The sequence below is a fragment of the Styela clava genome, chromosome 15 (assembly GCF_964204865.1).
Source record: "Styela clava chromosome 15, kaStyClav1.hap1.2, whole genome shotgun sequence".
In the NCBI taxonomy this organism is placed as follows: Eukaryota; Metazoa; Chordata; class Ascidiacea; order Stolidobranchia; family Styelidae; genus Styela; species Styela clava.
Genome location: NC_135264.1, coordinates 5,903,351 through 5,920,721, shown reverse-complemented (window position 1 = coordinate 5,920,721; position 17,371 = coordinate 5,903,351). Strand labels below are relative to the sequence as shown.

Below are 17,371 nucleotides of genomic sequence, written 5' to 3'. Positions count from 1 at the left end.
AGTGTTGATTCCTAATTTAATGTGATGATCAAATCATTCAATGCAGTCTGCAGTGTCTTCTTGCAATCAACATTTCCGTAGTCGATTTCTACTACAGATATGCCCCATTTTCCTTCTATCTCGTCATCAAGCTGTGAAATATATAAAATCGGGTCTAAAACAGTGCCTAAGTGCTTGAATAAAGCAAAACAAATGTGATGTAAAAATACTGACCAAATTTTTAGCAAAACAAAAACGGTCTCTACTTTCATATATTAAACTACGGTAATATAAACTCTTACTATTCCTTCTTTCAGGATCAAAACCTATTTTAATAAGCAATCAGTACTATGTAACTCACGTCATCAAAAAATTCAAGCATTTCTTCCTCAGATAAATCCATTTTCATTCGAACTTTGAATACCGTTAATTGAAGAGTTAACAGCGAGCAGCCTAAAATATACTGCCGAAGACGCTGTGGTTATGAATTATCCACGCCAACACTAGATGACGCTGTGAACAACAGATCAGTATACGGCCTTCCAGACTAGTTATATAATGGCTCTGATATAACCAACAATTTTTGATGTGTTAAAAAAAGTAATTAGAGACTTGTAATCATCATTAGCCGAAGCTACAATGGCGTTTCTCTGTGTGAAACATCACCAGAGTTACAGATCTAACGATTGTACGTCAAATCTAATAAAGAAGATTTTTCCAGATTCAAATATTTCAAAAAAAATATTCTTGTGCTCGGACGAAAGTTGAAACTATTGTGAATAATATTCTAGCCTCGATGACTGTTCAACATGCCACAAATAATATTCAACAACTTGCTATTTTGTATCTCGGAATAGCGACAGACGGCAGTAATCATAAGGCTACAAAACTTTTCACGATAGTTGTACAATATTATGACTAGAAAAATGGTGGGTTGCAGTCTAAGTTGCTTGAAGTTAAAAGTACCACGAATGAGAAATCTTCAACAATTGCGAATGAAATTAAAGAAACTTCGACCAAAATGAACCTGTTTGAGGAATGTGTTTCATTTACTGCCGATAACTGTAATACTAACTTTGGCGGATTGGCTTTTAGAAAGGGCAATAACGTATTTTTTCGATTGCAAATCGACCTGCCAAATTCGATTGGGGTAGGATGCCCTGCACATGTTTTGAATAACTGTTTACACCATGGCACCAATCAGACGAGCATTGATGTGGAAAATATTATTTACAAAACGTACCAATATTTCAGCATATACACTGTACGCACAGAAGAACTAAAGGATTGTAACTTTGTGGATACACAGTATCAAAAAACTGCTTTCCCAATGCGTGACCAGATGGCTATCACTTTATCCAAGTTTATCTAGAATGATTCAGTTGTACCTTGCCTTGCAATAATATTTCCGGTCTATTGAAAAGCCACCTGTTGCTCTAAAAAGATTTCATGAAAATCCTGTGAGTGAGTTGTATTTAAAACATTTGCAATCGTTTGTTGCAGTGTTTAATGACCAAATTAGGCATATTGAACACTCAGAGGCCTCAATTATTAAAATCAAAGCTTGTCTTAACACTGTTAAATCTACGATTGAAGAAAAAAAAACACATGTTCATACAAATCCAAATTAAATCTGAATTGCGTAGACTCAGAGACGAATGAAATGGCCGCGAATGTGATGTATTTCTCTCAGATGTGGCTTTGTTGTACGAGTCATGCGTACAATACCTCGAAAAATGGACAGCTTCGTTTAAGGAATTCAAATGCGTTGACTGGATGCTTCTGATTCAAAACACCGAGTGGAGAATTGTTGAACCGTGCGTTGAGTATCTGCTTGCGAAAAATGTTTCGATTGATGAAGTCAAGTAATTCGGCCAATTCCAAAACTTATGCAAGTTCGTAGAAAAGCAACTTCAATCCAATTCAGTTTCCTTCTGTAAGCTTATGGCACATGAAAGATGGACAGAATATTTCAAATCCTGCAGCACCAGCGACTTTAACAGCGAACTGATAAAGATCGCACAATATTACTTCAGCATATTGCGCATAACGCCAACGTTGAGCGCATTTTCTCTTTAATGCAACCACAATGGTCGAAGGAACGCGAAAACTTCCTATTTGAGTCTGTTGCTAGCATAATAACTTTAGTTTACAATTTTAACGACAGTTCTTGAAGCCAGTTTTACGATATTGCAAAAAATAACCCAGCAATGTTGATTAGGATTAGAGGAACTTCCAAATACTCGTGGTCTAAGGACAAATCGATTATTCCGCACATGTTTTTTTTTTTCAATAAAGACAAAAATGCATTAACTCATTGTCGTCACATCGTCTATTGTCACTTCTATTTTTAATCCTAGAAAATTTAGTGGATATATAATAGGTGAGATATGGTTCTACCAAACAATATGTCCTCCTTCCAGGGAATAGAAATATGGTCACCCTACTAATAGCTGACGATTAGAGTTGCCAAAACTTACTCAAATGACACTCAGCGTGGGTCTTCAGAATCAACCAATCAATTTACTTCTGGTAAAATAAAACAACATAAAATATTACAACAAAAGGATAAACAAAATGCAGAGATACCCAGAATACGAGCATAGCTTTAGCCTTAAGACAAAGTTAAAAACATACAAGTACGCCCGTCTACAGTTAAAACGAACAACACATTTAACATATAGGATACTGTTGTGTCCCTTGCACTGCCTAATGAACTATACAAGAATCCAACTTGACAGAAACATCAATTTAATGAAAACAAACAATAACACCGCTCAGCAAGCAAACTCAGAACAGTGTACTGAATCACTAATATCACACAAGGCTCTACAAGAATGATGCAATAGGGGAACAACGTCAACTAGTGGAAACTTAAAATATATGAAAAGTCAATACATAACATATACAAAATCGGCCAATAACTTTTGAATCGATTTAAGTTATGAAAACACTGCTCAAAAGAAGAGCAGGACAACACTTTGCCCAAATAGAATTCAATACATTCGTGTAGCCGCGGTTGTCATATGGTGCAATATTTTGAATGAGGATAGAGATACATGACGTCACAAATTTTTTGTTAGATCTGTATGGAGGTTGATGTACTGCCAAAACCACAAATGTAATACAAGATTCTAGGGTTTATGAAAACTGCATATGGCATACACGTGAATTTCATTCGCACTATTCCTGTACAATCCGTTGCCATGGTAAGGAATATTTTAGTTTTTCAACCTTAATCTGTACAACACAAGGCTATCGTTGCTGTCCACTAGTAGTGACCAATTTTTTTTTTTTATTTGAATGTACTGTGTCAACTTAACTGTACTTGATTTACTATTGTCGCGGACTAAAGTGTCCGTGTTGATATCGTGTGTACGGTATATATATATTTTTTTTATGTTAATAGACTGTTATGTTGCGAACTCCCTCCGTTTCCCAGACATTTTTAAAAAACAGGCGCTGTATAGCAGCACTTAATACCACAGAAATCCGCGTAGAGATAGTAATAAATTTAGAATCGAATTTTATTTTATGTATAAAATTTCGGGTCGTTCGAGGGCTGCAACAAATTAGCTCGTGGGCCAAGTTTGCCGACCCCTGCATTAGAACATGGTTTTCAATTCACTGAGCGTGAAGCCTTTCGTCCGCGTTAATTTTGCCAATTCGTGGTTTATTTTGTTGAAAATTGGAAGGTCCCTCATTCTGATATAAAGTATGATCTATTGGAGGGAGGCCTACAGCCATGTATGTTTTGGAGTTCGTCATATCGCCGATATACAATATATATATATATAAATTGGCAGCGATGCTTGTTAAGTTAAACTATTGTAAGTTAGGTTTAACTTTATAATTGCACAGCTGCTAATCACAAACAATTCTAACTATCAAGATCCGAATAGTTGAATTGCAGCATGATGTAATATTTATTTGCAAGTGTAAATCAAACCAACAAATAATTCATATAAAAAGTGAACATTTGTGAATTAGGCTATATATATATATATATATATAGCAAAAAATTTACGTAGGTAGGAGTTTCAATTTTTTGAATCTGCGAAGGAAACGTGCATATTTGTTTGTTGACTTTGTGGACGCCAACCCTTGGCTTAGTTGCGGTATTGATAGTAACAAATTCACCAATAAAGACATATCAGACACCCTTTATATGTAAATATAGTTTGATGTAGTGAGTTTGTTTTGTAAAGATAAAATAACGAATCAACATACAACACTTGATGGAGTGAATACACCGTAAAAAAGTATATCTCAATCAAATTTATTTCTGTCGGGCAAAGCACATATCTTCCCATCCTATACTTGTTTTTTGGTTGTGACTGGCAAATGCATTCCACATATTATAAATTCCCTTTACAGTCGGGGCTAGGGTTTTGAAGTGTGAATATCCCATTAATCATGAAAAATGTTATTGCTATAATATTGCATGTACTGATTTTATATATCACAATGTAACACTATTATATTTACCTATTGGTGTGCAGAACCCCATGAACAAATAGGTGTCGTAATCTGTCATGAAGAAATACTCTCCTCGGAATAGGTTGTTTGCATCTGAAATGATTGTTATAGGCGAGTGCTAATAATGTGAAGCTTGTTCCTAATATTGCAAATTGGAAGGATGAAAATACTCAATAAAATATCATTATTTGGATTTTTTTATATATTAGCGGAAAGTCTTGGGATTTATTAGTGAAAAATAATCATAATCAGCGCAACAATTTCTACTTACACGTCTCTATATCATCACCGGTTGCGTCACCACCCGGGGTGTCAGAATACAACTTCCTCGATTTTGCCACAAACGCAGGTTCTAAAAGAACAATAATCGGTTATGTCCAGCAATGTTGAGAATACAAAGCAAGTAATATTTCTACACCATCAGAGGTATAATATGGTACGTCGATGCAAATTTGATTCGAGTTTGAATGGACATTGTTTATAAATGAAATCATTCAGATAAATTTTGTAGCATAGGTACCGCTTGACGTCATTATCAAGTTTTATTAAAAAATAAAATAAATATTGAAATTGCGATTTGGTGCGATGGCGTCTCGCTTGGGATAAAAAATTATGAAAAACGGTTTAGAATTATTACAAAATAAATTCAATGGGAACTATTTCTACTTGTGTTATGTGCGTGTCACGTTATTGATCATATTTATAATTCATATGATACAAATTTGCTCTCACTGAGTTGTTGATCTATTACGTATGTTTCGTCCTCTCTTTGTATTAGGTGTAACCGAAACTCCAGTGTATTATCCTTGTATACCCTTTTGGAAAGTAATATTTAAGCAAGCATATGAAAATGATACTAAAGAGGTCGTCAAGATTACTGCTAGTTTACCCGCGAACGATCTCAGTCAGGTTGAACATAACTCCATTTTCCACTAATTTGAAATGATGTATGTCATGACAAGTCCTCCGGAATTCATGAGTATCGCCGGGATTCGGGATGTCGGATCCATCGAACCATTTTCCTTTAGCTTTGCTGAACTGAATATATAAACACACTTTCATCAATTCGATGCTTGTAACGGAGCCCATCAGGTACTTTTCCTTTAAACGAATCTGCCCAAAGCGCAAAAACGTGTAGGCCTACAGTAGGCTAGCCTATAATATTTTGTTTTTTTATGTCGTACCCGATCGCTGATTCCATAGATTGTTATACACCGGACGTGAATATTAATGAGAGACATGATTTTAAAGTGGCATGTGAACCTACATTAACATATATATTCAGAAATTTGTATTATTGAAAAAAAATTATTTAAAAGATTTCAGTCTTTATAACTTAATTATAATGAATTTCATATTTAGTTCTGTAAGGAATAATGAAACTAAGTTAGTGATCTATTTCCAAGGTTACCTGTCCCTGTCCCAGTCGATAGCTTGATATTCTTCCATTTTGGGGCAAACTTGGGAAATTGCGGTTCCTCCCAGAAAACATATTACAGAAAGACAACATTTTTTCAGTATCTAAAACCCATGGGCTATTTAGTAAAATACAGTGGCCCAGTGATATTTTTCTTCGGTGAACGTATAATGAGCTACAACTCTACTCAAACGCAGTCTACTGCTCGATTACCAACACCGTCGACAAGGAATATGGTAAGTCATATATATATATATAAATGTTCCCGCGACATGCATTATTTGGGTTGGTGGCGAAAGCCGTGTTGCTTTTAAGGAGCTAGAGCCGAGGATCTAGGACCTTTGTGGCATTTTACATTTTCCTGAATTGTCTTAGTAAACGGGATTTGAATCTTTTAAAATAGGTTACTTGTTATCATGATTAATACCATCGAATTAAATGCGTGTGTTACGTTCTTTTGAAATTTCTTTGCATCTAAAAAAAAAAATTATCCGTGCTATATGATTTCTTAATGCTTGTCAACATATAGGGAAGTACTGTAATTTTTCTCTCAAAACTGCTCACGCCTATTTAGGTTAAAAATTGCAAGCGTCACATTCTGATACGACATGGCCCAGTTGATATCCTTTATTTTTTATATCATATTTCAGAGTAATTTAAAATACGTAGCTTGTTGTGACACCAAAGAAATGTGACATGACTATTATGCAATATACAGAGAAAGATTATCGGCCAGACGCAAATAATTTTCAAAAACTTCGCTTCATCGTTTATAGAACATTTATATACAAATTTATTGCAGTCGTTAAATATCAGATTTCTCCTTCAAGACGCACGATGCCCGAGATCACGTGATATTCCATTACCACGCTTCAACTGCTGCAAACATTGCAAGATCAATCGTTTCGAAGGAGAGAAAAAACGATGCGATGCGATGAACTAGCCTTTGGTAATAACTCTAACTAAACTTTTTGGCAATGAAAATCCGTCACATGCTTGTGTAATAAAATGTTGCGTTACAGATATATGTATAGAGTTCAGCTAATAAAAATTACACAATTCTGACAAATGGGCTGACGTCCATTCAAGCGAGTGAGGTTGGAAACGTGCTATACATATACAGCCAAAATATGCATATACCGCTAACTCATATACATACAGAGCCAACTAAGTGTGCATATGCAGTCAATGTTATATGCATAAACAGAAAACCTAATACACAAATACAGCCATTTGGATAATGTACATACATAGCTTATCTCCTATGCATATGCAGCCAATTGAATATACATACTGTATACGTTCATTCATGTAATGTACATACACAGACAATGTTAGTTATATGTATATATCTATATATAGTCAACTCAATATACTCATAGGCCTACAGCTATTTAAGTCATGGACATAATAAGCCGATGCCATACGTATGTATAGTCAACTCTATATACAAATGAATGTGTTTATTCGATGCGAATATCTAAGTCAAATCATATGCATATACAACCAATGTCTACGTATAGTCAATTCAATATACATTCATTTATTTGGTGTACATACAAACGTGATATGCGTCCGAATATACTTATACAGCCATTTGAGTGACATATCCTATGCTGATTGATGACAAATTGTTGTATACTTGGAGTGAACAATCCCAATTAACATTTCTATAATGTGAATTACTGTTGTATTTACATGTGTAGATATTGTTGCTATTTCTCCAAGAAAGCGGGTGTAAGATGACACTGATGACGTCATTATCAATGCTTCACTTATGTCGCTCAAAGTCGCTCTTTGTCACTGTTAACCTCTCTCAATCAAAGACCATATATATGCTCAATCATCGAACTATGTTGTTTACGATGCGATTTTGGGTACGATGTGGACCTTAGGGTCGTTTTGTTATTATTCATGCTGTTGTTGGAACAATTGCTGAGAAATTTTCATTGGTAAAAAAGACCGTTGTTGTCTTCACAAGGCTTTCTCTTTTTATTTATCTTTAAAGTGTCTGTGGACTCTATGGGATTCGGTTTTCTATATGAAATTTTGTGTAATGATGTCATCAAAAGTAAAGAATTGTTGTTTATATAACTTTGTGTGGTTCATGAGATTTGCTAGTGTTAACACTTTTTAAATTTCCTTATGCCCCTTCTCTGATTTCTAAGTTTTCATTTTTTTTTTCTTTTTTGCGTGCTTTCGTTGAATATACTAAATTAAATCATGTCTACTATATATGTGTAAATTTACTTCATGAATGTAGTAAGTTTGTAGTTCACAGTTTTTGTCTCATTTTCATTTCAACAAACTTCAGAGAATATTCCAGGCCTTTCCAACTATACCAGACCACAGATATTCCATATTTCGCTTTCCCTCCTTTGATATACACTCCATTCAAATTTGTTGCATGACAAGCTCCGTACCAGAATGCCCCCTTAAAAGTAACAGCACAGTTGTCAGATGATGTATCATGATCCGCGTCTTTAATTGTGAAGGGTCGCTCTAGATGTTGAGAATGTCCAAGTGAATCGCCAGCATTTCCACTGTATTGACCAACCGTTACACGGTAATTTGTTGAAGAATCGCCAATCGAGAATGTTCTAGAAATAATAGAGTATATAAAAAGATGCAATTAAAAATTGATTAAAGATTTTACATTAAATTGAAGGTTCGATGTCATACCCATATTTTGCATAGGCTTTGTTTCCTTCCCAGTCTTCCATGTCTACTCTGAGTTCATACGTCTTGTCTTTCAATATATGATAGATATTTTCTAAACCTAAAAATCAGTAACGTGAATACGTTTTTTTTTTTTGTCAAATTTGTTGTCCGCATAGCTATATAGTGCATTTCACATAACTGTCTGTTAATCTCTCTGTTGAGGTTAATATTGGGATATGGGCAACATGAATATGGATATTTAAAATGGACGGGATGAAATATATCTCCAGCATTTTTCCATTTTTTTATTTCATTTTTTTGTTTATTTTTTTATTGACAGCATTTATAAGTAACTTGTTGCAGCATAAAAGGTTGATACCATTTAAGTGGATAAAAAAAACTCACCAAGCCAAAATTCTCCAATCGTATTTCCAAACCCATTCACATAATCATTCCATCCACGATAAAAGTCTTCAGAGCCATCCATTCGACGTTGAAATACCTTTGTGAGAACATTACACTTTCAAGTCAAGTTTGAATTGGTTTGTTTTTATTATACATGGAGATTTTAGATAATTTTTCAACAAATTCTAATTTGATTAAGTGAATCGATTCAACTTACGATCCATCTACCTTCATCTGTCATGAGATCACAGTAAACTTCAGTCTTTTCAGAAACAGGGGTAGGATAGATTTCAAAAACTCCTCCGGTTTCATTCCACAAAAGTGAATTGAGTTTGTGTAATCCTCGACAACTATCCGGATAATAACGATCTGAATAAAATTATGAAATTTTGCATATATATATTTTTAATGTAATGTCGTTGTTTTTTCAGGAACAACGTATTACATTAATTGAAAAATGATATTATAATGTACAATCCATTCGCGTATAGTATTCAAATTTATTGGTATTTTTTCATACAGAATTGCCTAAAACAAAATTTGCCAGAGCATACATTTTATCGGTGTCAGAGAACGGAGGCAAGTTTAAATCTTTTATTGGTCAGACATTGAGCGTTCAGCAAAATTTCACATTAGTTTTATTAGTTGATTTAGCTCTGTCGATTTTATACCGAGAATATATTTGTGTCGCCGACATACGGTAACATGTCACGAATTGAATCCCAGTAGTCGAGGACGTAATCGCGACAGTTTTTATTCGGCGAAACCAAGTTGAGCCAATTATGGGATCGCTTCATGACTTCAAATACCCATTTTTACCTCTGTGCAATGCTTCTTCCAACTTATTGTATTTTTGATTTAGACGCATTTCCGCTTCTGCAATGTTGAAAAGAAAGTAATTGCTAAAACTAATTTACCAATATTACATGCGGATAAGTTGTAAATTAATCACAGGTGCCGAAAATTTGATGCTTGAAAATGGGTAGTTGATTGGGCGAGATTTATTTACTTATATATGATTGTGTGCCAAACTGACTATACTGTATATATTACATATTACGAATTGCTCGTCTGAATCCATGAAAATTAGAAAAGACCGGGACAAATGTATGAATTTAATATTACATATATATAGTACCTGTAATGTCCTCTGATATTTCGGTATTGACACGATTGTAATCAACGATTCCAGGTTCTCCTTTTTGTCCCGGCATACCACGTGGACCAGTTTTTCCAACCCGACCAGGTTTTGTTTTCTGATTGGCACATGATTCACTTTGGCCACCGCTTGTTTGGTGTATTTTGCAGTATTCGTAAATCGTTGTGCAGAGCCCTGTGTCTTCTTGACTAACGACTGAACTAATACCGTACAATGAAAGTACGAGAACGATGTATATGTCGTATGAGCTCATTTTAATATATCTGATAATGGAAATATATATTCATCCAATTTAACAACACGTTTTGTAGAAATATAGTTAGCAATATACAGAGGTATTCAAATCAGTAATCTATATTTGATTGAATATTTCCCTAAAAATACGCCTGTGTACTTCCTGCTACACTTATTGCTATCTAAAATTCATATATCATGATTGTGACTTGAATTCTGGATTACTATTCCTTGTTAATTGACAAATACAACTTGAACTGTATTTATAATGAATATTAAAGCATACAATGCGCTGGATATTGTTATCCTGTTTTACCCAGGATGGATGTCTGATTACTAATTCTACTACACGTTCTCAGCTGTTTATGAAAGTTGGTACTTCAAGTTTCGAATGCCTTTCGTTCGCTTTAGCTTATCCCCCGGGCGGTAAACACACCATGACGTTATTCTAATCTTTGCATTTCGGTCATTAAACTGCTTCACAGTATGCCAGTTTTTGTTTTTAAAAACATCCTACTGAATAGAACGTAATGCTAGATTCAATATATATAATGGTCTTCTGAAAGTGACGTCGAATGCCGTTTGGAGACAGTAAATATCTCATTGCGGATAGCACATCGTGGCCAATGAGTTGAGTGGACGTGTTTCCATAATACAGCTTCCTCGTTCATACTGCCAAATACAATTCGAATGTTTTTGAGATAGGAAGTGGCAGAAACTTATGACCTACAAGGCTACAAAGCTAACGTTTCAATTTCTTACAATAACTAACTTTTCTACATAACTTAGAATTTTAAAGAAAACAATTTGACCGTAACAGGACTGAATGAGTCAGTTACAACTGTTGGTGTTAAAGGCGCAGCAGAAAACGGCATTGCCTGAATTCACGGGTGATAATATGAAAACTGGGCTTGTTACGTTATTATTTACAGCATTTTCATGTAAATTTGCCGAAGTAACACATCGAAACAGTCTAGTAACTAGCAAGATGTAACTGGAAAAGTACTTCGTAACAGGAAGTACTATAATCATATGGATACGAAAATCAAGTATAACCCTAAATGCCATAATTTCGAGTTCAGTGGACGGGAAATATGGTAATTTGAAACCTTCGGCACTACCTCCCGAATATACTAATTAGTGTCATTTAATTATAGGTATATGACCAATATATTTCAACTGCCAACTAATTCTGAACTTATCATTATTGTACAATTATCACCAACAATCATATTTTTGATTTTGTATTTGTTAGGATTTCTTGGTGACGTCCATGCATTTTATTATTTTGAATTAGAGACCACCAGAAAAAATTTGTGCAAATTAATAATTATTGGGTAAGTGTAAATTAGAATAGGGAATATTACCTGGAATGGCCCGTGATCATCTTAGAACGATTTACTGATTACTTATTTCCAGTCCTATCTAAATAGAATATGACTACTTTTGAAAACTACGTTGTTTTTTAAAATCAATGTTTCCCCGTCTGAAAAAGATATTCTTTTTTAATTAACCATTCTTCAGTGGTATAGGTTGTTTGTTCAGACTTCAGAGATTTGTTAAAAAAATTGTTTGAAAAGGCTGTGATGAAAATGAGGTAGCTTCATCTATATTGACTTATGCAGCACCATCAACATGGGACCAGAGTTGGATCAATTACAATAATTCAGTTGAATTACAAATACCATTACAATTACTCCCTTAAATTTTTCAATCACATCAAAATTACTCCGTGCAAAAAATATCAAATTACATTTACAAATACATTTACAATTACAACAAAGCAATGCTCAAATATATGGACACGTTACACAGAGTGAAGCAGTTTTTACCCTTGACGCTGCCGATACCCTCAAAAAAATTCCGAGTTTCGCGTAGCAAGAATCAAATCAGACAGCCAGTGTTCCCATGAATAAAATAATACAGCAAAATCTTGGACGAAATATCCGATTTTATACGAAATTTAGAAATGAAAAAAGTAATATCCTTCTAGAAAAAAATTCCATCTTCAACCACTGAAAATTTCACAAAGCATTTGGTCCAGTAATCGAAGAGAAAAGCGACTTTTCAATAACTATGTCAAAGAACAAGAACAACAACACAAAATACCAAAAGTTTTGGTCAAAACGATCATTGTGGCCACTAACCTGACTAGTATATTTTGATTCGTATTTACAGTTTCACTTGCTTAAAAACTGTTGGATTGCACTGGATGAAAATTAGGCCGCGAAAAGTTTCTGACCCCAATAAATTTATTCTTTCTGAAGGGACTGATGTTGATGTTAGTCCCAAATAATTCTTGGCTAAAGAAGCAAGCCTGGGAAATTCTTCTGATTTTTTCTTCCAATGCATTAATGGGTTTTCGTCAAAATGCAAACTATCGAATAGCATTCGAAATCACAAAATGAGGTATTGTTTACGACCACGACTGAAAAACTGTCTGAGTGTCTTAACGGATGCGAAAAGGCATATTGTTACGTCACTTTTTCGGATCTTGCTGATTGACTAATGCTACGAAATAAAAAAGGAAGGCGATTCTCGCAAAACAATCCTTGGAAAAATATTTCGCCCTTTTCGTGTCATTGCGGGCCAGATGAAAGGACGGCGTAGTTTGGTGACCCCTGGTCTAATTGAAAGTGTAATTGAGCCAAAATTTTAGCAAATTACAGTTACACAGAATGAAAATGCCTCAATTACATTACAATTACACGAAAAACTGTAATTAATTACATCGATTACAAATTACAATTGATCCAACTCTGCATGGGACACGTGGAAGTGTGAGCCATTCGTTTAGCGTGCAATGCCTTGCGAAAGACTTTGCTACAAAGGCTGAGTCCATTCTAAGAATCCTAGTCTATCGGCAAGACGACGACATTCGTAAAATTGTTGCGTCATGCTAAGATGCCCTTTGCTCAAAAATATCTTCTTTCTATAAGGAAAATGCTTATACTCATGAAGCTATGCTCTATTTCAGGGTTGTACAACCTCCCATACAGGAGGGCCAGATACGAATAACTGGGTTGACCGCAGATCGCATCTTTGTTTAATGAAGATTTTGTAGTTTTGTAAAACACCAAATTTTCTGAGGGTTCTATACAGACTTGGCAAGATTGTGCATTCGTGAAACTGCACGGCTGGGCGTGATTTGGTTCCAATTCTCAATCAAAAAAGATGATTGACAAGCACTTAGCAATTGCTTTAATATTTGGTTATCAATGAAGGGGTTTATGAAATTTAGATACATTTGCCTACCTAGCGAATTTCATTTAAAATATAACAAGCTGACTTCTAAAAACTCAAATTAAACTTTCCAATAAAGCCAAACCTAATTTCAACAGGATGCAATTAACTTCCAATTACCTACCCATTTCCTCGAAACTTCAGATTTTGCTGAACTCGTTAGCATTGGACGTCTTGTTTACAATTATTATTGATGATTTATCCAGTGCTCATTTTTTCTTTTTGCAAAACTGCGAAAGTGGACTTACGTCTGGAATTAGGAAATGATTACATATATCTGGTTTGATAATAAATAAAATTAAAACGTAAAACATAGTCATGAGAACGATTGGATGGCGTTGTTTCAGTGGCTATAGTTATATGAGATTTTGTATAATTTGCCTGAAAAAGTGTCGGAGTATTCGTAGGATTCAAGCCTGAGTGCATTTCGGAAGCATAGGAAGCATTGAGAAATCCCCCGGCGCTGTGTAAAGTGCGGGAGACAAATTGAAGGAATCACTGAATGTTTCGGCGCATTCCCCAAGCCTTCGTCAATTTCATATCCACTTGCCAACGCTTCGTTTGTCAATTATCGCAATTGAACTAAAAGGTAACGCATTAATAGCGGGTATAATTTTTGTTAGGTAACCTATTTTTCAATTCAATTCATCTCAACGTGGTCAAAAAATGATAGTATGTTACTTGAGTATCACGGTATAATAAGAGAAACGAAACAAGTATTATGCCGTAATACAGGGGTCGGCAACCTACGGCCCGCGGGCCGGATTCGGCCCGCGACGCTTCACTAAATTATGGTAACAAAACATTCGTTTTGACAAATATATTTTTTGTATTATAACCTAACGATTATATAATTCACAATTACTCGTTTATTGAGCATATAATTTAATTATAATTAAGCAAATGGCAACAAAACGCAGAAAAGTTGATGCTAAGTGCAAAGGGTTCAATGGCGCCGAAAATATTCAAATGGAATTTTATGAGATGCAATGAGGAAATAAATCTATATTCTATTCGAGAGATGTATCACTGCTTAATTTTTATGATAAAAGAGTATCATCCGTTCGATTTTTCAACTTTCTAAAAATATGTGCGGTCCGCCAATGACTTGCAACCTTAATTTTGGCCCACGAGCGACAAAAGGTTGCCGACCCCTGCCGTAATAGATTTGTAGTAAGATTGCACGCTTAGATCAATGTATTCAATATACTGTGACCGTATTATTGGTTTGGGTACCCGTTCCGTAATGTTACCTTTAATTATCAGGGATGCCAAATAGTCCTTTAACGTAAGATTTAAGTCAATATATGAAAAAAATAATGAATTTTCCTCTCAAAACTGCTCACACCTATTTTTGATGAATTGAAAGCGTCACACTCTGATACGATGGCCCAGTTGATATCCTTTTTATGTCATATTTCAAAGCAATTTGAGAAACGTGGCTTTTTGTGGAACAAACGAAATGGCATGCCCATTATGCAATATACAAAAAAAGATTATCGGCCAGGCGCAAATAATTTTCCAAAACTTCCCTTCAACGTTTGCAGATCATATATATATATATATATATATAAATTTATTGCAATTTGTCAATATTAATATTGATTGATCACGTCATAGTCCATTACTTAGCTTGAACTTCTGCAAACATTGCAAGATCATTTGCATTGGAAGAGCGACAAAACGATATGCGATAAACTAGCTATTGTTAATATAAAAAAGCTAGAGTATATCAAGAAATCTTTATGAATCTATTTAATATATCCATCATAAAAAAACTCTCGATTTGTATAAGTTATTATTAATATTGTTGTAAAGTATATATTTTACAAATGCTGGCTAATGGATATTATATGTAAACCATATAAAATTCGTCTATTGCTTCTGTCTCATTTTCATTTCAACAAACTTCAAAGAATATTCATGACCTTTCCAGTCATACCAGACAACAGAGATTGCGTATTGTGCCTTTCCACCTTTGATATACAGCCCATTCAGATTTGTTTTATGACAAGCTCCGTACCAGAACGCTCCCTTGAAAGTGACAGCACAGTTTTTGTCACGATATGTATCATGATCTGCGTCTTTTGTTGTGAAGGGTCGTCGTTGATGTTGGGCGTCTCCTAAAGAATTTCCAGCATTCCCACTGTATTGACCGACCGTTAAGCGATAATTCGTTGAAGAATCGCCGATTGAAAATGTTCTGAAAATATTAGAGCATACAAAAACAATCAATTATAAACGTGATTTTAAATTAACATGAATGTTCGAAGTTATACCCATATTTTGCATAGGCTTTGTTTCCTTCCCAGTCTTCCATGTCTACTCTGAGTTCAAACGTCTTGCCTTTCAACATCTGGTGGATATTTTCTAAACCTAATAAAATTTTGTAGTTTTTCTCAAAATGAATTAAAATTACACGTTAAAATCGGGAAATGCGGATTGAGAACCCTATGATAGATCATTCTTCGTAACAAGTTAAAAACTCGAAAACTATAAATTTTACATCGACACAACCCGAGATAAATTCTTAAGATCCCAGATTAGTAAGATTCCCACGGAAATAACCTTTCCGTGAACAATCCTGATGAATGCGTTGATGCGTTTAAGAGGAATAAGTTAGGATATAACATATTTGTCTTATTCATCAATGGGAAAAATGAAATGTTTTTCAATAATTAAGTAGGCCTACATTACCGAGCGAAGCAAATTAGAACAAAATGATCAGAAACAAAAAAAAAATCTTCTGCTGATTTTTCACGTATCCGGACGCACATTATCCATGTCCTTAAACGAAAAAAATGCACATCGCACATCTATTCGTATATTTATTGAAGGCCATCGATGGTATTTATGTGAATAGGCAAAACTCACCAAGCCAAAATTCTCCAATCGTATTTCCAAACCCATTTACATAATCATCCCATCCCCTATAAAAATCTTCAGAGCCATCCATTCGACGTTGAAATACCTTTGTGAAAACATCCAACTTTTAAGTCAAGTTTGATTTGTTTTGTTTTCATTATAAATAGAGATTTTAGATAATTTTTTATTTCTAAATTCTATTTTGATTAAGTGAATCGATTCAACTCACAATCCATCCTCCTTCATCTGTCATGAGATCACAGTAAACTTCAATCTTTTCAGAAACCGGAGTGGGATATATTTCAAAAACTCCTCCGGTTTCATTCCAAGAAAGAGAATTGAGTTTGTGTAATCCTCGACAACTATCCGGATAATAACGATCTAAATATAATTATTCAATTGTTCCGCGCATATTTTTAATGTCATGGTGTTTTTTCCTAAACAACTTTCCCATGACACCTTTTTCAGGCATAATTTTACTCTATGGTAACTATGGACAAAAGGGGGGGTCGAATACACAATCAATTCGTGTCTAATATTCAAATTTATCGGTATTTTATTTTTCCATACAAAATTGCTTAAAACAAAATTTGCCAGAGCATACATTTACTTTATCGGTGTCAGAGAGCCGGTGCAAGCTTGAATCTTGTATTGGCTAAACAATCAGCGTTCAGCATATTTTCACATTACTTTTTCTAGTTGATTTAGATTTGTCCAAACGTTGCTGTCTTGTCGATTATATATCGAAAATAAATTTGTGTCGTCTACATATTCGCTAGATTAAAACAAGGCTCTATGTCAGGAATTAAATCCAATTTGATGAATGTATTGAGAAGATACCAACATAGAGTATTCAGGGGCGTAAGGGCAAAAGCTATTATTAGGCGAAACCTAACTGGGCCAACTACGGGATCGCTTTATGTCGTACG

At 34.7% G+C, this 17,371-nt stretch overlaps 2 protein-coding genes across 2 annotated transcripts; both read right to left on the bottom strand.

Moving 5' to 3' along the window:
* Positions 1 to 6,487: 6,487 nt before the first annotated feature.
* On the bottom strand, positions 6,488 to 10,359 carry LOC144411819 (microfibril-associated glycoprotein 4-like). The gene is made up of 6 exons (XM_078109422.1): positions 10,080 to 10,359; positions 9,761 to 9,817; positions 9,159 to 9,310; positions 8,942 to 9,038; positions 8,558 to 8,654; positions 6,488 to 8,475 (listed from the first exon to the last, which is right to left on the bottom strand). The coding sequence occupies exons 1-6, from the start codon at positions 10,351 to 10,353 to the stop codon at positions 8,151 to 8,153; spliced, it is 1,002 nt and encodes a 333-aa protein (XP_077965548.1). The 5' UTR covers positions 10,354 to 10,359; the 3' UTR covers positions 6,488 to 8,150.
* A 4,814-nt stretch (positions 10,360 to 15,173) lies between these two features.
* On the bottom strand, positions 15,174 to 16,833 carry LOC144411818 (fibrinogen C domain-containing protein 1-like; the record flags this gene model as incomplete). Its single annotated transcript, XM_078109421.1, has 4 exons — positions 15,174 to 15,780; positions 15,857 to 15,953; positions 16,452 to 16,548; positions 16,672 to 16,833. Coding segments are annotated over 4 exons (684 nt in total), but the record flags the coding sequence as incomplete, so codon positions are not given.
* Between the last annotated feature and the right edge of the window lie 538 nt (positions 16,834 to 17,371).

What these genes read in the sequence shown, in the direction of transcription:
- LOC144411819 (XM_078109422.1), bottom strand. Translation starts at nt 10,353, where the DNA reads ATGAGCTCATACGACATATACATCGTTCTCGTACTTTCATTGTACGGT. An exon ending in AATATCAGAGGACATTACAG is followed by an intron (nt 9,818 to 10,079) that starts GTACTATATATA and finishes TCAACATTGCAG; the next exon opens with AAGCGGAAATGCGTCTAAAT. An exon ending in GATTGGAGAATTTTGGCTTG is followed by an intron (nt 8,655 to 8,941) that starts GTGAGTTTTTTT and finishes ACTGATTTTTAG; the next exon opens with GTTTAGAAAATATCTATCAT.